We start from the raw sequence: 22,527 nt of genomic DNA on the forward strand, positions 1-22,527 counted from the left end.
CATTTTATGCCATACCTTTACTTTTACTATACTTTGAGATCGGGATGGACAACTCAAGAAGATCTCCAGCTGCATTTTCAAAACTGGTGAAATGACAACTTCGGAGCACCGGTTGCAGTATAGTAATCCTCTGAAACATGCAAATAATGATGGAAAACCACAGAGAAACATAAAAGTTATCAGTCATAAAAACAAAATACACAAAACCCCAGCTACTTTACTGGTAGACATCTAGTAGAAAAGCCCTGGTAGAGATTCAGTTGATAATATTAAAAAGAGCTCCTCTGTTGGTAGAGATAAGTAGTTCTTGGAGGACGTAAACTCTTTAGCAAAAATCTTCCTTTTACAGGTTTTGGCAACATGGGGGCAGGTTGATATTTATAGTCACCTCACTTAAGCAAATATTAATCTCATAACCTTCTAGAAGTTATAGCAAAAGAAAATTTGTAGTATAGATTTGGCCCGAGTCACTTATTGATTTAGGCCCTCGTTCAGTAAACGTTCAACGTTTTCAGCACACACTTAAGTCATATGCATAAAATTAAGTTAAGCCTTAAGAGCTTGTTGGAATAAAGTCTTAAACAAATATTGAAGCTCCACTGTTCTCCAAATAAAGCAAAAGTGTCCTTCACAGTAGAGATTTTTTTTTAAATTGAACTGCACTACTATGTGAACATACACACATCCTTATTTTTTGCATGATAGTATAATATAGGGCAACCTTTTCTTTATTTTCAGCCTTTTTCCTCTGGATGCTACACATAACAAAGCGTAAGTGGTAAAGCTTCTCATATTTAGGCAAATATTATTTATTTCAATGTGATCAAACCCACCCAACTTCTCCTTATGCTTTTTTGTAAGCTTTTCCAGTAGAAAGAACCTCCCTTTCCTTCTTTTTACACTCTGACTACTCTCTTATCCTCTCATGTTTTTATCCCACCAGGTATCATCAGACTCTGCAAGAGCAAGCTGGCTAAGCAGCCGAAGGGGAGGCTTTCCAAGAGCATGCCAGGGTTGATGCAGATTTAGCAGTTCAGGTGGTAACAGGCCCTGTAAGATCAGTCTTCACATTTGGGACAGTCGTACTTCCCGAATTATTCAACATCCTTTTTAGAAAGGTTATAAATTTAATAGGACTGAAGTAATTCTCTTCCACACCTACGTGAACTACAGCTAAGATGACAGTTCAATATAAAAACGAAGTGAATTGGTGGTATACAGGGTAACAAGGTAGGGTTGAGAAAAACAAGAAGCTACTTTTCAAGGAGCTTAAAATCAGCCCTGTGATTTATGTGGATGTTTATTAAAACTAGTATTATAATGCAGTGGGCTATAAAATCTTCATAAGCAATACTTTAAGATTAGTTTGAAAAAAATGTGATAAGTGCAAATTAAAACCATTTCATATCTACTTGTATCTTTCTTAATAAATTAATCTAACCTTGCAGGCTTTATCAGTTCATCAGCAATAAAAATACTACGTCTTAGCTCTAGGAAGGAACAAAGTGCAGCCTGTGCCTGCAGGAATCATTGCATCACCTATTGCTGTTATGGCTACATCTGCAGAACACCTGGAGTGCTCCGGAGCATGCTGACTCTCACCTGTCTTGAGGACACAGTTCCAACTTTCCATTGCCACATCTGTCACATGTAGGCCAGGAGAAAGCAGTGCTCTCATTAACTCCAACAACAGTACCTGCAGAAGGCGAAATTCTTACAAAATACTAATGGTAAGGGAGCAAACACAGTCACTCCTGGCTTCACAGCAGGTTTGACCCTTTCTGACTCTCATCTTAAAAATAAGACTTGTCAGAGCAAGCATCAGCTCTTCCAACAACCTCACTCCCTTTCTCCTTCGTCCCTCCAACAAGAGATGACAATATGGCAGAGTGCATTACAGTCTAAAAATACCAGAAGGTAGATAATTGATAATTAACTTTCCAAACAGGTTTAGTTCTTTTGGTTTGGGTTTTATTGTTTTTTTGACTTTTGTTTGTTTGTTTGTTTTCTTCCTGGTCCTCTGATGTTTTCTTGGCAATAAATAGCTATAAAAAGCATACGGTCAGATAGCTTGATATCGATATTTAGGAAACACAAACCAGTGAGAAGGCCCAATCCCTTTTGAAAACAATGATGCAGATTAAATTCCATTAACAATGGAGTTATTCTTCATTTATACTGATTTAACAGAGATTAGACCTGGCCCACAGATTTAAGTGTGTGCCTAAGAAGGGAATGCCAAAGATACTTTGGACTAATATAAAGGGCCTTGCTAGTTTTGGCAAGAAAAAATATATTCAGAGCTTTATGAGAAGCCAATAAAGAGTGTGTTATGTTTTATGGTAACGATATGCTGAAATTATGAGCGTTATTTATGGAGAAAATACTTCTAAGTATTTTGAACCGTACAAAGTGGATCACCTGCAAGAATGAAATTACACTAAAATAAACCCTTAATGGTACAAAAGAAGTAGAGACTAAAAATTCCAGCTCCTATTCAGCAAGAATCTCACAGTTTTATAGCACATTCAATAAAAGAAACCCTTGGAGACCAGGGAGCATTACACTGTCCATAAGCAAGGGATTGATCCCTTGCTTTCCTAGTTCTCTTGGGACAAGGACTGAAAGGAAGGAGGGAGCTACATATAAACAACAAAATCATAATTTTCTTTGGGAATTCAAAGGACAGCGAGTCTGAAGATCAGGAAACTTCTCAAATACAACATTTATTATCCAATTTCTATGCATATAATGAAACAACATGGATTTCACTGGCAGAATAAGCAATTCTGTGTATTTAACCCCTTGGACTGTTACAGGAATAATTTTGATTCTTCAGTTTTTGTGACAAACTGGGAGTTTCCATCAGTACTTGCTACTGTAAGGTAGGATGATTTCTGCCACAGCATGAGCATGTTTCTCTTGTTCATGGAAAAGAAAAGCTAACAATTGCTTTGCTGAAGATGTTTCCTTTTCATTAAAAAATCATTAAAAAAAGAAAACAAAATCCCTTTTCTGACAGATCTGTTTTCTCTAAGCCTTTTAACTTCCCCCCAGCTGTGTGCCGTATCACAACTGCAGGATGCCAGCGCACAAGTAATGCAAGTACATTTGAAGAAAATGAATCAGGATCACACTGAGGAGATTATGTCTAGTGGAGAGGTTTATTCTGATGACAATGCAGGGTCCCCTTAAGAAAATCACCAGAGATCACTGAAGTCAGAACAACTCAAAGCAGGTCTAATAACCTAGTGACAGTCTTGTGCATCCTGCGTGTAAAGTGATTTCTTAAGTTTAAGCTGCTGAACTGCTGCACATCTTTGTCAAGACTCAAGGTTTTGCTTGATGTTCACAAACCTTTCGGTTATTTCTCCAAGATCCTTCTTTTAAACGGAAAGTTACATAGCCAAAATTCAATTTTTATCTCTTGTCTGTTTTTCTGGGTTGTGGCTCACACCATTAAGAAGAGGCTGATAATAGGACACCCCCTGGAAGCATAGGTCTCTAGTGAGGAATGCAAAGAAGGGCTGAGGATTAAAAGTAACACTCTGGTTGAAACGTTCAAAAATTAACATTTTTGGTTTTGGTTGTTGTTTTTTTTTCCAATCAGTTACCCTGATTAATGGACAGGAAGGGGAAAGTTCAATCAAAAAGAGAAACCTAGATAAGCTGACTGACCCCATTTTGTTCACACTGTTAAGAGGGAAACTGAAAAAACCCACCCCTGAGTAAGGGCTGAAACATGAAAATATCCAATGTTAAAATGCAATCACTGGTAGTGAGTCATATACTAGGCAAATATCATTAATCAAGTAATATTCCCACATAACATATGTGGTATGGACTAACTAGAATTTGCTCATAAGCGTGGTTAAGAGGAAAACCAGTTCTGTGCAGTATGAACTGCCAACATTTAAGTCATCCTGAGTGCTACTATACAGCAAAAAGAGGTTAGAAATTACTTTGCAATGCATAGTGATAAGAAAATAAATCTATTAAGCCTGAGCTCATAGGTGAGAAACAGATTCATCTTTGAAACAAAGAAGAATAAACTTTCCAGTAGAAAGCAACCACAGGTTTTCACTCATCTGTTGAAGAGCAACACAATCCATTCCAGAGCTGGTATGACTGGAACTCTCTGAAACAAGGATTTCTGACAAACTCAGTGGATCTGCTTGGATTGCAACATCCACCTTTTAAAGCTGGGCTAGCTATTGAGTCGTACCAGGTTGCTCAGGGCCCAGCTTTGAGCAGGAGTTAGGACTGGAGGAACTCCAGAGGTTCCTTCCAACCTAACTTACCCTATTTACATACCTTCCAAACAAATTATCAATCTACCAAAAACCCAGCAGGCAGCATGGCCTGCGCCCATCCCCAGTCTGACACCGTGACCAATTGCTGTGTCTATGGATGAGGACTTGAATGACCACCTGCATTTTTCACTGGTTAAAAAGAAGCCTTTCTAGGGAAGGTTGAGCCTGTTGAACCTCCCCGAGAGCCAGGAGAAGCAGCCGTGACTGCAACTGAAAGGAAGGAGCACTACTTCAAGAAAGGGTAGGGTAAAGCCTTTGCAGCTTTTTTGAGTGTTAGGTGAGAGGAGGCCCACGTACAGCAGACGTAGGTGACCAAAAGTACAGGAAGTGAAAGGAGGGCACGGAAAAAGGATGAACGAGGTAATACTGCTTCTCACTGAAAGCCAGACTAACAACTCTGAGTTAAAAGACAGAGACAGTGAGTGAATTTTAGAGGTGACAAATTTTCCTTCATGGGTTACTCTATCAAACACATATTCTCCCACCAACAAAGGAGGGTTAATGCTATTACTTTAACTTCTTCAGTAGAAAGATGTAGGCAATAACTAACTGAATTCCAAAACACTGGATATATATCTTAAATGCTATTAAACAATTTTAGTTACAGATAGAAGTGAGAGTTATCATCTATGTATAGCATTAGCATAGGTATGAAGAAGACACTTTACATTGGTACAAACGTGTGGGAACACACTGGTAACAACTACCCTGGACAAACTTCAGACGAAGCAACACAAAGTTGTAGGATTAATTTCTCCTTTTGTCATTCTTCCATCTGTAATACAGAACAGGGAAAGCAGGGCACGTCCCATGTGTGTAAAGTAAGCACTTGTTTACACAACAGATCACAAAGGTGTATTTTCTTTGCTCTACTGGAAAAAGAAAAGACAGAGAAATGTTTGCTTTATCCTACTACGTACACTGTCAATGGGACAAAAGAAGACAGGCACTTCTCATACTTATAAAATTAAGAGTGCAGAAATGATAACTCTTACTGTAACTATTGGAGAGGTTAAAAAAAAAAAAAGCAAAAAGTCTTTCACACCCAGTGACAGAAATATCTTTCAAGTAACTCACAATATCAGTGTGAGATGTACACAGCAACCAAGGTGTTGAGTGAAGTGCCTCTGGTTGTGCTTGTTTTTCATGATGCATTGTTAGAGTTCAAGATTTGTCATTGGAAGGTGCTCATTTATTAATGACAGAGGCATTGCTAACTTGCGGCTCTACCATAAGAGAAGGTATGTTTAGTAACAGCTTTGCACGGTTTCAAACTGTCTTTTTAATGCATCACATTATAGCTGGAAGGATTCATTTGTAAACGTTATTAGCTATTATTTTAAAGCTCATTACAAATGCTTCAGTGAATACTTGAAGGTGTAAATGTAAAACAGTATCAAGAATTTTCTGCAAGGGCTACTGGAATCATCTGAGTTAAATCAAGAAAGGAAATTGTCTTTAAAAGCCAAAAGTTACTGGGCTTTTAAGGACTTTTCCCTATAGGCACTCCACAACTGGGAGGTTTAGAAGCTGACTGGGCAAAGCATTAGAAAATACAGAGTAGGAAATGTTTCTGCATGATTAGGAAATGTTAGAAAATACATTGTAAGAAATCTTTCTGCATGGTTAGTGGTAGGACTGAAATATTAGACAAAGCAATGATACAAAGTGGATGGTGAGCAAATATTGGCCAAGTTATGCTAGACGACTACGGTGAAATATTAAATTGCCCCACTGCAGCAAATCTCCAGGGAAATCGGACACTAACTCCTACCATGCAGGATCTGGCCAACATATCTTATCCATCTGCCTAAAAAATATTGGTATACCTTACCGCTGCCAATATCAACAAGACTGGTGTGAACAGAAGGCTCCTGAAAGAAGACGGCGAAGGAAGGAATATAATACAACAGATTGCGCATCAAACATTTATTCCGGGGTATGAGTGGGAGCAGAGCTTGGGCAGCAAAAGGCAAACAGAGCCCACAAAGAAGTATAAAAACTGAAATATCCCCATGACCTACAGCAATACTGTGCTTTTTTACCCCTCCACGCTGTTCGTGCAAGAAATCAATACGAAGACACAAAAGATTAAAGTGAGCACAAATAATTAACCACATTCATTTCAGGAAAGGCCATACAAACCTCTTACAGCACAAACGGAGTTGGCCTGTGTTGTCGAATCCAGCTCATCGAGTCTGACGGGGCCAGTCAGCTCACTGAGGTCAGCACCGGCAGCCGAGTACAAAAGAGGCTTTTGTAATAAGAGAACAGTACGTTCAACACAAATAATCCTACCTGCCAACAAAGACATTTCAACTCAGTACAGTAACAAGGAAAAAGGTGACCATGTTAATTGTCACCGCCAATAAAGACAACGATCTCTGCCAGCTACTAAACAGATGGATAGACTCCATCAAGTTTTCTCAATGACAAAATATTTTGCTTTCAGCGATACGTGCATCGTGCTCTCATTACACTTTGCAGCTCCCACGGAAAATAGTTGCTTTGAAAATTCGAACGTGGCAGTAGAGAGTCCTATTCCACCTTGACTGCATTGCCCCACGCTCCCTGCAAACACAACGTTACCGTCTCTTCCCTTTGGAATAAGCTGGGGCACCCCTTCAGGTGGGCTTACTTTGTTTCGAAGATGTCAAAGAGCAGGTGCATGCAACGCTTTATTCTCCAGAGCAGAGATTGCTGCTGCTTCCAGTCCACTTACATTTTGGAAGTGACTGAAGGTGTGAGACGTGAACTGCCCATGCAAACCCTACCTGAACCTCAAAAAAGAATGTAAAGTGAACTACCATCATTACACGATCTGTATGGTGGCAAAGGCTCACAGCTAAGATAGTACAGGACAGTTTGTAAAATTCCTGTATTTGTTGACAGGCAAGTCTCTTTTGCTCCTTTTAGAGGTCAATAAAACAAGTTTCTGCAATAATATAAAAACAAATAAAACCAAGTTCCTTAATATTTTTTACTCTTCTGTAAGTTAGCAAATTTGATTGACACTGGTCATTAGATTCGACAGTTATCAGGGAAGACTGACAGTAATATTGGTGGACATAACGCAAGATCACTGATTTTCTCATTTACTTTGGAGATCAAGCCAAAAGTATAAAAAAAACCCCAAACCTTACAGGAAAGTTCTAATTACAACCCCTTTCCAATTTGTCATCCCAAACTTTCAATGTCTCTTATTCATCTGAGAATGAAAATCTCTGTAGGTCACGTATTACCGTGTCAGAGGTTAGGATGCTACTTCTGTCTGATTCCAACCGCTTCAAAACCTCGTGTAAAGCTTACCGTTTCCCCACAGTGCATCCTTGAAGAAGACGAGTTGCGAGGCAACACTGAGGGCTTCTGTGATTTCCATACTGAGAAGACATGATGCAGCGACTGACACAGCAACAACTTTTGGAGTGATATGAACCACATTTTGCAATGTGGAGTCAGTCACAAACAACCAAATCTCTCTTTGATTTAGAGGAACACTGTGTTTTGTCTATGATTTAAAAAAAAAAAAAAGATACAAAATTGGAATGCAGTTGTTAATTTTTAACAGAAGGAAAGACTAAAGCATCCTCATATTTAAATACCTAATAAAAGTTACAGAAGTTATTACATTTAGGGCTCGTACAGGATAATGACTCAAAGCTTTATTAGAATTTTTCATTATTCCTTATTGCAGATACAACCATCGCTTCCTTAAATTAACTTTCTGGGGTTGACCCACTGGAATCTTGGGTTTACTTCTACCAACTATAATGCTTCATCGTAAATAACTCATTCGGACTGTACTACCGATTTGAAAATATATTTTATTTTTAAAATATTATGTTATATATTATATATTGTATATTTATATCATATATATATGAGATATATATTTAAAAAGTTAACTGGCTGTTTTTCTGAACAAAGACTTATATAATTTTTGTCTTAAAAAAAAAAAGAAAGGCTAACGTTACTACTAATAGTATTCCTGTGTGAGCAAATTTTCCAAGTACTGTTATCTGATTCCCAAGAGCACCAGTTCTTGGCTAATAGCTACTGTCCAGTCCTTGGCTAATAGCTACCGCAGGTTACAAAGCTGGAGTTTTTTCCTTCTGTTGAACACACATCTCTAACTATTTGCATGATGCACAGAAATAGGAAAGTAGATAACTCATAAGAAAGAGACGCAGGAGTCTGCAATGACAATGTAAGCTTTCTGCCTAAGACGGGTACAAAAATACTATGGTGTGACTAAAGCAAGGTATATCACAACTACCCATGTCACAACCAAAATACCTACATTTCATCTCAGCCATCATATCTGAAAATACGTATCACAAAATCAGTAGTACTTCTAAAATTTTTCACACTGGGATGATGAAGACAGACTAGGCAGACGTTACATACACATCAGTGCTTATTCCACAGTCTCTTAACAAAATCAGATGGGTTACAACATGACGATCCATGCTTTTCTTCTTTGTTTTTTTAACACAGCTTTTATAATATCTGTGTGTGTATGTGAATTTTCCCATGCTTTAGAAAAAATATGTTTAATAACAAAACATATTTCACATTTACTAGTTCAAGCAGCTTGTAAAATTTTAAGATTCTAATATTTAAATACATTTAACTAAGATTAAATTACTTCCTTAATTAGAAAAGTTTTTGCTACTATTTTAAATTAGTCTGTTGATTAAAAATTCATACTTAAAACATTTAAATGAAAACCAAATACTACAATGATTGGAGAGACACATATCACATAACTATTTTATTCTGGAAGTTGCATGTCTCTAGTATAGGGTAACGCAACAAGAACCCCAACTTTTTGTCTTCAGTTGAATTCAAACCTTTAAACCATTGAGCACACTGAAATTAACTTTTTGTTCGTGCTAGCAGCTCTTAGAACAAATGCAGTAATTGTAAATAATGACTGGGAAAATTCATAACTCCGGTATTAAGCTTATGCCTTAATACAATATATGCTGCCTATTGCATTGACGCTGTTTCTTTGCCTAGTAACTACATACATTTGAGTACCTCCTCTGTGCAGATAACATTAGGACAGCTTCAAAGAAAGAATTTTTACAGCTGTCCCATGAGAATTACTAACACATTAAAAGCTGGATTTCAGAAGAATCATCCAAAAAGTAAATAATAATAACAGCAAAAATCACAAGTTAGTATAAAATCATCATCTTGCTATGTGTGACAATTTGTTCTGAACAGAGAGGACACAACAGACAAATAGCAGCAGGATTGAGTTACAAGGAAGGACAGCTCCTTAACCACAGATGGAATATATTTCCTCATATTCCTTCTGTACCACAGTACAGATTCTGAGTAATAATAAAAGCATATTTCCATTCGTCCTTCACACAAATGAAGTATCTCAGAATACTGCCGCTACATAGAATAAATACTATTTTTTAAAGTGCATGTGAATTAGCTCACGTAGCAGCTTATCTAATAATAATAAATCTGCAAAATAAACCAAATCATAGTCCCTTCCTCACTTATTATGACTTCATGGTTTTGCATGTGAAGGATATGTCCTTTTGGCAAAGGCAACTGCAGTAAACAAGCTGCTGTCCGTGACCTTCTTCTGGGAGGATTAGGCAAGCAATATACTAACAGCAGGTTACAGGGGTTAGGCAAGCAGTACACTAACACCTTTACATTCCTAGAGCAGTTATCCAGAAGCATTATCCAGCAGTTATCCAGGAGTTATGCAGAAAAATGTTTTCTATTGCTTTTCCAACACTACTTTCAAAAAATTTATGAGCACTCATGTCGTTCACTTGCAAAAATTTAGTGCTTACAGTTCAGTAAATGAATAGCCATTAAAAAAACAGCTAACAAACCTCCTACTAGCAAGAAGAAATCATAGACCTTCTTCTCTGCTAGACAAGCTTCCATTCTTCAAAATCACATCTGTTCCTGCATCTTTCATCTTTTCTCTAATTTAGCGATGAAGTGCTTCTACACAAGAATACTGATGACCCACAGCATCTCAGATGTAGACATTCCTGAATACAAAAATGTTTGCCTAGGGTACCACTAGTCTGTAATCTTATTTTATTTTTTAATAGAACAGGTTTCTTGGAAATAGAAGTTTACGCATGCATGTGTCCATCTTTCTGTTAGCACCCTAAAGATCCCAGCAAACTAGCCCTAATTTCATGCTTGCAAATGCTCTGTTAAATTCTCACTTGGCATGGAGAAAACACAAGTGATACCCCTCATCTTGGAAGTTAAAAGTACTTCCTGGCTAAAAATCAAATCATAACTCATTGGCTTTTTAAGCAAAAGGGCAAGACCTAAATTAAATTTATGTGTCGCACTGGTGGGAAGCATCTCCAGCTATTTTGTTGGCCGTTCTGGAATTTCTTTGTCTTTGGTTCATATGCTTTGATTCACACTTTGTTTCTTGTGGAGCTGATGGACAATTGCAAATTATTCTCCACCAGAATTCAGTGCTGGCTGTACTGAGGATCCAGTCGCCAGGAAAACATAAATAAATCAGCAACAAAAAATTCCTTTAACTACTGAGGGAGTTAGCAACATTTTGAAAGAAAATTGTAGCGTCATTCAGAAACAAATAAATAAAACATAATTATAAGCTTTGCAACATAGTATGGATGGCAGATGTATTTACCTAAGAGTTCCTCTGTTCTACTAACTGGACCATAAAAGCCAAATTTGTCCAGGGGACTTCTACTGAAGTCAGCAAAAGCAGTCCACACACTTGCATGCAAAGAGCAAAACTTTATTTTTATATAACCATCATCTGTCAAATTCTATCCCCAGACACTCAACTGCCTGGGAACTTTGCACTATGTATCTAAGGAGAGCATTTAGCTATAAAATGAGCCTCAACGAATGTCCTTACGTCTCAATGAAGCTCCCTTACCCGGGTGAAATACTACTTCTGGTTAGATAGCAATTTATTCAGAAATAATGACCTTCCTAGACTGGGTGGTATTGAAACTGAAGATGCAGTTCATTTTACCCATTCACAAGCACTTTAGATTTGGTGATAATTCTGCTTATACAACTCTTGGAAGACAATCCTAGGAAGGTTTTGGTTTTTAACCCTAAACAAGATAAATGCTGGCTTCATCACATAAACATGCTGAATTAATTCATTGGTAAGTGGAAAGATTACCTGCTGCCTTAGATATAGCACTCGTGCCCAAAAGCTACAACGTTCATTACAACCATCGATCTGAAAACAGTACAAAAACAGGGAATGAGACAAACATGATACCAGAAATCCAGTGGTACAAAGTATTTGTTATCCAAGTTGCAAGGCAGGTTACCTGAAGAATTTCCTTTAGACTATGAACAGCTGGTGGCTGGTACAAATTAGAAATTTGTTCTTCCTCATCCACTTCCACATGTATTTCACCAGACTGAACAGTAAGAATATAACAGAAGCTTGGAGGAGGAAGATTAGTTGTCATCTATTAAAAAGTAAGAAAAAGAAATGTGACCTAAAAAAAGGCACTTTAATATGGCCAGTTGGGTTTTACAATAATAGCCAAAACAAACCACACAATTTGCATTTTAAGAGGCATGGGAAAACAGGATTACATGGTTAATAACAACAACTCTCTGAAGTAGAAGTTGAGTTAATAAACTGACATTCACAAGTTATAAGTGAAATCAGCTTGTGCTTATCATTCTTTCCATAATCTGACATTGATCCTCATCCCAAAACCATGGCATGATTTGGCACACTTGGCAAACACTGCGACTAGTTCAAGGTGCTTGTTGTTATTTTTGCATTTTTTTATTACGTGGTAGGAGTGCCCTGATTATTCTTCTGGTTTTTTGGGTTTTTTTAACATCCGTAACTTTTCTGAGATTTGGGGACTTTTGCATGTGTGTGGGTTTTTGTGATAGTAAACAGCTGACGAACTTTTAAAGATGCCAAATTAAATCCAGGACAGCATAAGGAGATAATGAAGAACAGGAATGCAACAGCTACAAGAACTGCTCTCTTTGTGCTATGCCAGATTTTTCTTCCCCCCTGAAAAAGTACCGTGACGTAACAATTTTATCAATCACCACTTAAAGAGGTCCCAAACTAGAAAGGCTTCTCAGGAAAAAAAGGACAATGCTAGAAAGTGATTTTTATTGCGGATATGGTAAAATATTCTTCTAGCAATGTTTGTTGTTAAAGCATTTCATTTAATAAAAGAAATATGAATCTATTAAAGACAGCTGCCCACCCATTACAAAAAAAAAATCTGCAGAAGGATTAAAAAAAAGCAAAAGACATCGACTCAAATTTTGTTTGCCTCTGACAGTACCAAAGAAGGTATCGGAATGTACATATGGCTCAAAAGAAATGACTTCCACAGATTTCTTCCCAACGATATTATCAGCATGCTGGCAATATTATTTATGTACCTATGTATAAAACTGCTTCCATAAAACTGTTCATAAAACTACTGTTTGTATCAAGAAAAATGTGTATCTCAGCTGAAAAAAACTCCACTCAGCCAAAAATCTGCAGCAGTAGAATGGAAGTCTTGATCCTCTGTGGAATGAATTAGTATTTCAAACCCATGACAGAAGTGCAAATTACATGATTATGGAAAGTTTCCTCCATTTTCAGATTGCTAATAAAATAGAGAAAATGAAGAGCAAATGAGAGTCATAACAATGCTAAACAACATTTAAGAGCTTTGCTCCATCCCTGGATATTCCCATTCTGTTGTCCACAGTATTTTGATGCACAAAACAATCCATTCCTCTGAGACTTCCAAAATGTCTAGATGAAAGGAACAGTCAAGGAGAGAACAACCGTTTCCCTCAGTTTCCGTCTTGGTTTTATATACAGCCAAGGTCTGAACTTTTTATTCCTCAACACAAACCCCTGCACACTGCAAAGAACACTCTCCATTGCAGAGAAAAGATATCAGACTTCAGAAATAACTAGTGACGTCCACTTCTAATGTCTCCTGGTTTTGAAACGTGTTTATTTTCCGTTTTTTCTTCTTTTCTAGAATTTGCATCCTGACTGACTCCTTTAGGCTCTTACACAAATTTTTAATACCCCAAACTTCTTCCCCAAAGAACAGCTATACAAGAAGAGCAGCCAGCACAAGCACTTGATTACTCAGAAGCTTCTTAAATGATCTCGTATTACTAAAATGGCACTTGATATGACAGAACTCTTTTTCAATTACAAAAGCTAAGTAAAGGAAAATTAAAGATGCAATTTTAGATTTGCAAATGTATAGTAACATACTTTAAATTGATTTTAATATGTCCTCACCCCCTAAAATCACAGAAACATTCATTACTTTTTAGGAGATTATTTTTGTGCTCATCTTTTGGCTACCTTCATATGAGACAAATATCAGTCAAAATCATCCTAACTAGTAGGAGACCTGATTCCAGCAGTCAGTCTGTACTCCCAAAAGTTAATGTTCAGAAAAGTGCTTTTGAATCTAAGGCTGAAAAGTGCTTCAAAGAATGAGTTAATATCCCTGTATATGGATTTATCAGCTGGCTCCATGCTATCTAATACCTCTTTCCTCCTGCAAGGAGACAAATAATCTGTCTGGACATCCTACCATTCTAGGTCTAGAGGATTAAAAAGGGGTTAATTGCATCATTTTGGAAAGATGCTGCTGATCTTCAGGTTAGTCTAGGAGGTTGCCAGAACCAGTAAGACAAAACTCAGTAGCTAAAGAGAGAGAGAGAATCTGATTCCCAAAGTAAACATGATCACACTACCAACAAAAACAGAAGTTGTGAGTGAAAAAGTACATTTCCGTAATAAGATGACTTACCATGTCAGAGTCTTGACTTTGTCCAGGAACTTTTACAGGCACCACTGGAGGCCACAGACTGTCTATCAGACTAAAGAGTCCTAATGCCCTTCAAAAAGACCAATAAAATCAGGTTTAAAATGTTTTCCAGTGTTATATGTTATATTAAAAAGATTCATGAAGAAATATAATTTAAACCATTGCATGATTATGAAAACAATTTTAAATCATATTTGTTTTCTGGAAGCTGGTTTTGATTTGGTCTAATTAAATCTCCATCATTGCTGCTGCAGGGTGGAGAGGGAGGGAAGGGATGTATCGCATTCAGTGACAAGCAAGTCATAATTAATCCTTTGTCACAAACAGCCTGCTACATCATAAATTCAGAGGAACCGGGGTAAACACTAGCTTGGGAAGGACACAGATACCAGTACAACTTCTCTTATAAAAAAGTTTTTAACTATTTTAACCGATTTAAAAAAAAAAAAAAAAAAAAAAGTTTTGCTTCTAACGTTTTCATTTCTTGCTTTTCTCTAAACTGCTTTCAGGAAAATCAGCAATTATCAGATATGGAGAAACAGGCAAGATTTTGTTATCTTAAGTGCATGTGCAGAGGACTGTCTCCTTCCTACACAGCGGCTCATTTAGTTACGGGCTTTATTTTTCTATTTTGCAAGTTTCCCACTTCAGAAACAAACATGCAATTAGCGGCCCAGCATATTAAGGTAAAATGCTGCAGACTCGTTAGCTTTAGCATGCGACGCTGCACAGCGGCTGCCTTGTCAGTCGACATGGCATCCTTGCAGGACAGGCAGGAACATCCGCGGGAGAGGCCAAGAAAACAGCTGAGGGAGGGGAAATAGCTACAGATAACCAACTTGAAGAGGCATGCATTTTTGAGTTAAAGCTCTCTATTATCTTGTCCTAGTTCTCTGCTCTGTGTAGTTGAAGCACAGAGATCTGGATTTTAACCCCCCACTGTCTCCAAGAAAAAATTGTCTGTTCCTCCAATTAAGAAAGCCACCATTTCTGCAACACCTCTAAAAACATGAAGTCTAAAAGTTGCTGAAAGTAAGATTAGCTTCTAAACTGAACTGTTTAGAAGAAGGAAAAGGCATACAGGGCTAAAGCACGCTGCAATACGCTGCTTCTCTTCAAGGGGCCACGGAAACTCTGCTTTGAAGTTCTGCTTTTAGCTCACTTCTGCTAAAGCTTATTTATTTCTGTATTTCCCTAGTCCTTCTCCAGATCCCTAAGCACTTAGGTGTCTACAGGCAGTGAATTTCTTCCCATGCTTTTTTCATAAAGTGCCAGGTATCACCTACGATTCAGTGTTAATGGTGATGCCTTTGGACCAGCACCGTCAGAAGTTTTATGGATGCAAATCTCAGAGTGGATCTTGTGGAATAAAACTTGTGGCTCCCGAGTCAGGTAAGAAGCTGGCAGATTAAAAAGATGATGTTGCTGTCTGTAGTCGTGTTCTCCACACTAATGAACGGCCCAGAAACACAAATGTGCTGCTCTTCTACAAAAATGAACTTCCTGACTAACAGGGCATCATCGTCGACTCTGTAAAAGGAGAAGGCTGAGCTCAGAAGCTGGGGTTTTTTTGGGTTGTGTTTTGGTTTTAGCAGTGAGAAAATTACAACATCCAAAGCAACACTTCTGGGGTATTAAAAAGACTTTACAGCAAATTGATCACTTGAATCTTGGATCAGGGTGACATTTTGTGACAGAACGATATCCTCTCTACAGTCACAGGAGGGCCAGTGTCCAGTGGAACAAGCTGGTGTTGCTAACTGGGATGTGAAAAAGGAGAGTTACAAAAAGAGACAACTCGGGGAGTTACACAAGTGGCCTCCCTCACTCCACATGCAGCACAAGGGCAAGGGCAGAGCACGGATATAAACGCACCACAAACTCCGCATGTTTGTGTGTGTATGCATACAGAGATCACGTCTCTATCAATTTATAGCAAACGTGTTGTTGCAGTGCAGGTATAATCACATCTCCACACAGACCGTACATTGATCCCTCATCTGTATTTTTAAGTTTGCAAAAGGGACATGGAGTTGTTCTTCTTTAGCTCTCTTCCAGCTTGCTACCCATATCAGAATATCTAAGGCAAATGGTAAATTTTTTTCAATTACTTGTGGTCTTTTGGAGAAGGTCATCTACTGCTTGACCTAGGAGCACTTATTTATTAGTAAATGACAGTGTTTGTTTACAGTATATTATTTACGCTTTGTAAAGAGCGTCTCCTGAATATCTTGGCCACATCCTTTTCTTTGATACCAGTCAGGCAAAGGGCAGGGACGTTTGCCACCTGAAGGATCTGCAAGTTCCAAGTCACACCCTGCCAGGATCCTTCTCTACCAAAGGGGATGTTCTCTCCTGGAGCTGTCATTGTATCAGTCATTGTCCCTGGTGAGGGGCTCCCCTCTTGCCCTACCCATTTATACACTTCCAAGAAAGTTTTTACATTTGTGGACTTCGACTTAGCAGAAGGGAGAATGAGGGGGGCAACAACAGTGGAGAAATGGGAAGACATTGTGTCCTACTCTGTAGAAAATCACAACCCTCACAGAAAGAACAAAATTCATTCTCTTTATTGGCCAAGCAACACTCAAATCCCACTTCAATCTGACTTGAACAATGGGTGTATTTTATCCAATATGCATATCCTTCTTCAGCTATAGAGTCGGGACAAGAGATGAACAGCTGGCTCTGTGCTACAGTGAAGAGACATGGTTATCCCCCATGTGCACAAAGAGCCTTTCTGGCTACAGAAGACAAAATAAAAACTTTGAAATTTTGCTCTGTGAGTGTAATTATTAGTCACTATTTAAAAAAAAATGATCACAAAAGGACAGACTTCTAAAAAAGGAAAAGTACAGTAAGAAACGAGAAGAAACAGGCTCAAGGATAAAAAAAAAAAGACATGTAAAGTATTTTGAATAACATTTTTTAATTTCAGAGACAAGGACTCTATTGTAATATTTTAAAACTTTTATTCAAAAAAAAGAAAAAAGACTGAATCCATACCAGGAAGACAGAAATCATCTATCAGACTCTAAATGATAGATACAATCCCCTACTTCCCATGCTAAACTGAAATCTATCTTTGGTAAAAAATGTTTTGTCTCATACTAAATATGTAGATATCCACCAACATAGCAAGGCCACCAGTAATCTAATGGAGTATAGTAGTATAGACTTCCATAGAAGTATGGACTTGGAACAGGCGGTCCTCTACATACAGGTATGCTTCTCTTCTGTAAACCTGTATCTTCAAGCTTTGCTTATATATAACTATATTTTATATATGTGTGTCTGCGTGTGTATACATACAGAGACGTGTATGTATATATAATACGCAAAATAATTCTTTTTAGTATTTTAAATTTTTTTGTTAGCCAATGTGCTCAAAAGGCACCCCTCTCAACATAAATTTTGCTTGCTGAACTTTGCTATGTCTTTTCTGTGTATTCATAAAAGCAAACTGCCTGCTGTGTACCCAGATAGCCGTCAGAGAATTTTAAAGATTTCATACTCTTTAAACAGGCTAAATATATGGCTGAGAAAATGCAAAACATCCATGCAACACATGCAGAAATTAACCCTGACCTACTTAACAAATTGTCTTAAACTACTCCATAGAAAAATAATTGGAAGACAGCGAGTAATACTAATAAAATAGAATTTACTTCTCCCTCTCACAATTCTTGCCATAGATAATGACTGTGCTGCCCTGTACAGAAGAAGCTGCTTTCATTTGCTCACCGTACTACCTTCCTTCTCAGTTTTACAGCTCAGCAGGAAACAGAAGTCACTTTCTGCTTCTAACCTTCCTCACTTGTTTAGCCCTTCACTGCAAAGTCAAATGGCATACATTCGTATGTGCACACATGCATATACGTGTTTGCTCTGTGATTTTTGATAAAAACATACATATTAAAGAGAAAAGCTATTGTAATTATATTTAGACCCAGTGAAGTGATAAATCAGTATCTACAGTCTCAGTACATCTACTTTGATCCTATGGAAATTTCATTCATTTCACATTACAAGCTATACTGCAAAAACCAAACAACTTCAAATTTTGATTTTTCAAAACTGTAATTCACTGACTCTCATCTGAAAACTTATTTCATAACTTAGTAAGAAGATTTTGTCTATTTCTCTCACAAGCATGAAGTTTAATCTACTGTTCTGGTCCAAGAACTTTGTGTGTGACGTGCCCGATTCAACTTTTAACATTACAGCTTATAGTTTGGGGGATTTTTCAATTTTAATAATCATACCACAGATTCAGCGGAAAATTACTACAGGGAGAAAATATCAGCAATATGAAAGAAAGTGGAAGGAAAACAATGCTCAGAATTAGGAAAAGAAGAAAGACTGCCTAAGGTTTATGGTAGGGGACAGGAAGAAAGTTGCTAAGATTCTCCTCCAACGTCTTCCACAGCTTTGCTCTGGGGAGTCAAGACTTGGCACTTCTCTGTTTCCTCCTCTCCTACTCTCCCAATTTTAGTCGAAAATGAAACAGTTTTCTTTTGGCAGTATCAATCTCAATTATTATTATGAACTCAAAAATAAAGCAATTCCTGGCTCTCTGTGAAATATCTCCTTGCTTCAAACTAAAAAGACATTCAGTAATAAGCACCTAGACTGCATAAGCTTCAACTTTCAAAAGACAAGCAACCCAAATACAAAGCTGATACTGTCGGCTGGCTCTCCCTTTCATTGACCTATTAAGATCTTGCCGTGCACAAGCCATGCAACCCCATATTTTCTCAGACTTGAGTAATAAAAGTAACAAAATCATAAAGTAAAAATCTGAGCCTACTCAACCAGCATCTCAGTCAAAATACAAACAAGGAGGAAGGGTTGCTGGCGTTTTTTTTCCCTAAGTTTTGTTCAGATACATAAAATGATTTTGTTGAATAATTTATTTACCTACTTTAATAACTCAATTTACTGTAGTACATTAGAAATTACACATAATACATTAAAATACTGAAATTATAATATAAAGGTACTTTTGATTCAATATGGATATGCCAGTTATTCTCCAATACTGTTTACCAAACAGATTCATGACAGGAGCGCTGAAGATACAAGCAGCAGTCCGTGCTTGGCAAAGAGAAGAAAACTCAGGAAAAAAAGTTAATTTCTGCTACATAAGCAATCACCAATAATAATTAAAAAGTAATGCAAATATTCAAAACTTTAATGCGATTACTTAAATTATGCTTTAAATGGAACTTGACTTTTAACCACAGCAATTACCGAAGTGCTTCAGGACCTCAAAACCTCAGAGACGTGGGTGGCTCTTTTAGATGGCAGTCTCTTTGGAGGAGGGAAAACCAAAGGAAGGAAGTTATGACTTCCTTGCTCTGCGGAGCGTTCTTACTATTACATTTCCTGTCAACGTCTAGCAGTTGAAACACTTTCTTCTATAGCAGTTAGCGGTGGTCCTCTCTTCTGAATGTAAAGCAAAAAGAAAACTGTACAGTGAAGAGTAGAGGAAAAAGGAGAGCGACAGAGGCCAGAGAAGCATGGGGCTTAATAAAGAGAAGAAAAAAAAAAGAAAGCCCTCAGGCACAATAATGACCAGCACTACAGACTGGGACAAATACAGAGAGATTTAATGTTTCAGTGCCTAATATTTGAAAGTTTAAAATGACAAACAACAGAAACCAACTTCAAACGCAGTAATTTCTCAGCAAAACATAACACTCGATGAACTCAACATTCAAAGTCTACTTACTTCAGAGGAAAATGCAACAAATAGCACAGCAAACTATTATGAAACAACCTGCCATGAATTAAAGGTTGGGTCATGTGCCAAAGCTTATGAGTTGATGTACCCTTCAAAGTATTTTACCCTATCCAACATAAGTGTGGATTTTAGCACTATTCATGCAACAGTTGCATCTTCTTTTGAAACTTGTTAAGCACTTTCAATTTAGGGACAAAATTGGTACTGACACCCTGTGTTAACTATGCATTACCTTAAAGCATTTCTTCCCCCCCTCCTCCACTTTTAAATTAGTGCCATCTTCCTGTTCTGTTGAATAGAATCTCTTCATATTTCTACCTTATAAGAAAGCATAGAGAGGAGGCGGTAGGTCTGCTACACTCAGCAGTAAAACAACTTGGTGCTTGGCAAATCAGGTGAAAAGACACAAATTGTCAAAATCCAAATTATTATTCTGCATGGAACTCCAGTCAAGACTGAAAACATAAAATTATTATTTTTGTTGATAAAGACAGATATCTAACTACAAAGTTTATCCCAGCTCACTGAAATTAATTTCTGGTAGGAAGCAGCAGACTATGACATTTTATAGGTTATTTATTCCTGAGGCATTTTAGTGAGTGCTCAGTCCCTGCATGTAATTGCATCCATTTAGTTACTGGTTATACCAGACACACCCGAAACATGGCCGGGATCTATTAAAATGGGGGGGGTTACATTAGTTGTACTGCATACAGATTCTTAATCAAAATTTCTGCCTCTAGCAGTGCACCACTGAAATCTCACTTCCTCTTTCTCAAGGGGCTGAATTTGTAAGACTGACATATGAGGCAGTGGGAAGACAAAAGAGAGATCATACACCTCTAAGGAGCCAACACCACCAGCAGCAGACCAATGAACATTTTTGTCTTCTCTCTTTAAACCACCATATCTTTCTTTTCTGCTGATACTAAGCATGCAGTTCAGGGAACAGTTGTAGGAAGGCTAAGAGACAAATACGAATGAGAGGGTGAAGAGAAAAGGTGTCAAGAAACAGTTACTGAACCACATCCATGCTGTTAATTCAGCTGCTACGATACTGGTTCCTACCTTAATCAACACCTTCACGAAGAGACTAGAAGAACTGCTGGAAATAAGACACTGAACAAGTCATGGCAACTTTGCCATGACTCAGTCATGCCCATCTGTGTTACGAGATTGCCAGTAAGTGGACTGCAAAGCGAAACACCACTTCCTCTACTGGACTACAAATGGAAGGATTTTTTGCAGGGATCGTTTTGGGGAGTATGTTTTACATGGGGTGTAGGACTTGTTCTGAAAACAACCTAAATCAACGAAACACCTTCAAATGACCTAGCACTAGATGCTAGTACTTGTTAAAGCATATGGGTATTCAAAGACAATATTCAACACTAACAGCATTTCTCTGAATGTAAGATTACTATAATACTGATTTTTCACAGGGCTGATCTTGGTCAAGACAGGACATAGTTGTGTAGGTTCTTACCCCACGTTTGTTTTGGAACACAAGTGTTTTCTTATCAGGAGAAGAAATGGATTTAGTTCCTTTAGCACATGTTACAGTACAGGTCTATTCCAAAGAACAAGTCAGGTTTACAGCTAGGTTTATGCCTGGATGTAAAATACCCTTTATTGTAGGTTTTTAGTCCTTGAAATGCAACTTCAGCTTACAATAGTGATTTTAAAATTGCATTTAGTGGAATGATGTTAAATAGTACTTTAAATTAAACACTTGATGATAAGGATGGATGACGGCATGGAAATTTTTTGGAACAACAACTGTGGTCCATTGATGCAAAAAACTTGAGAACCTCCTGTATCTGTTAAATGAAAATCTGCTCTGTCTCACCGAGGGACTGAGGAAGCACTCTGTCTCTATAAGAGAGATTTCAATTCATGTGACTGCGGGACAACATGCACATATGGGATCTTATTAGCCGTTCCTGGCTTGCTCCAGATCATGTGCTTCAAAGGCACCAAAAAAAAAAGTCATGACTTTTCCCTCATATTTCCTACATTTTATTCCCTTTTATCCATTTTAAAAGCCACTGTCAGACTCCAGGAAACAAACAGTTTAAAAGCCATGTCCTTCCAAAAAAATAATTAGCGTTCTCAAAAAAAAAAAAAAAAAAAAAGGCATCAGTCTTTCTTGCAGGGCAGACCACATAGTTCTTATTCACTCATGTGCCGCACACCAAGGTTGGGCACTCACAGGCATATCCCATCATGTGCTCGGTTATACCATTGGCTCTGGAAATCCATTTATCCAGTGGCAATGAGTTCTACAGTCTAATTATGCTCTGTGTGAATAAGTACTCCCTTGTATTCATTTCAGCTATGGCTTTACTGCGGTTTCCATCACACCTAGAATGACACAAAACGTGTCCCAACACTTAAAAGTAGTAACAAGTTATAAAGCAGAACTTCGGCTAAACAATTAAGAAGAAATAAATCCCTGAACAATACCCCCACCCACCCATCTTGTACAATGAAATCACGTTTTAACCACTGCACTGTCCCCGAAGCTACACTAGCCTTTTTCTTTTAATGTTTCCTAGCAGGGTTACCACCAGCACAGCTCCAGCTGAGCCACCAGCATTTTCAGCAGTGTGTCTTCTAATCGTCCTCAGAATAGCCA

General features: G+C 37.8%; 1 protein-coding gene across 1 annotated transcript in view; it reads right to left on the reverse strand.

Annotated features, from left to right (window-relative positions):
• SPIDR (scaffold protein involved in DNA repair) overlaps nucleotides 1-22,527 on the reverse strand; it is a 206,165-nt gene that overhangs the window by 4,211 nt on the left and 179,427 nt on the right. The window contains exons 12-18 of the mRNA XM_074146132.1: nucleotides 14,126-14,213; nucleotides 11,639-11,782; nucleotides 11,485-11,544; nucleotides 7,623-7,821; nucleotides 6,459-6,611; nucleotides 1,603-1,696; nucleotides 16-130 (exon numbers count right to left, since the gene is read on the reverse strand). Of these exons, the coding sequence (XP_074002233.1) occupies nucleotides 16-130; nucleotides 1,603-1,696; nucleotides 6,459-6,611; nucleotides 7,623-7,821; nucleotides 11,485-11,544; nucleotides 11,639-11,782; nucleotides 14,126-14,213 (853 nt within the window). The remainder of the gene's footprint in view (nucleotides 1-15; nucleotides 131-1,602; nucleotides 1,697-6,458; nucleotides 6,612-7,622; nucleotides 7,822-11,484; nucleotides 11,545-11,638; nucleotides 11,783-14,125; nucleotides 14,214-22,527) is intronic.

This window comes from Numenius arquata, chromosome 4 (genome assembly GCF_964106895.1).
Source record: "Numenius arquata chromosome 4, bNumArq3.hap1.1, whole genome shotgun sequence".
Classification (NCBI taxonomy): Eukaryota; Metazoa; Chordata; class Aves; order Charadriiformes; family Scolopacidae; genus Numenius; species Numenius arquata.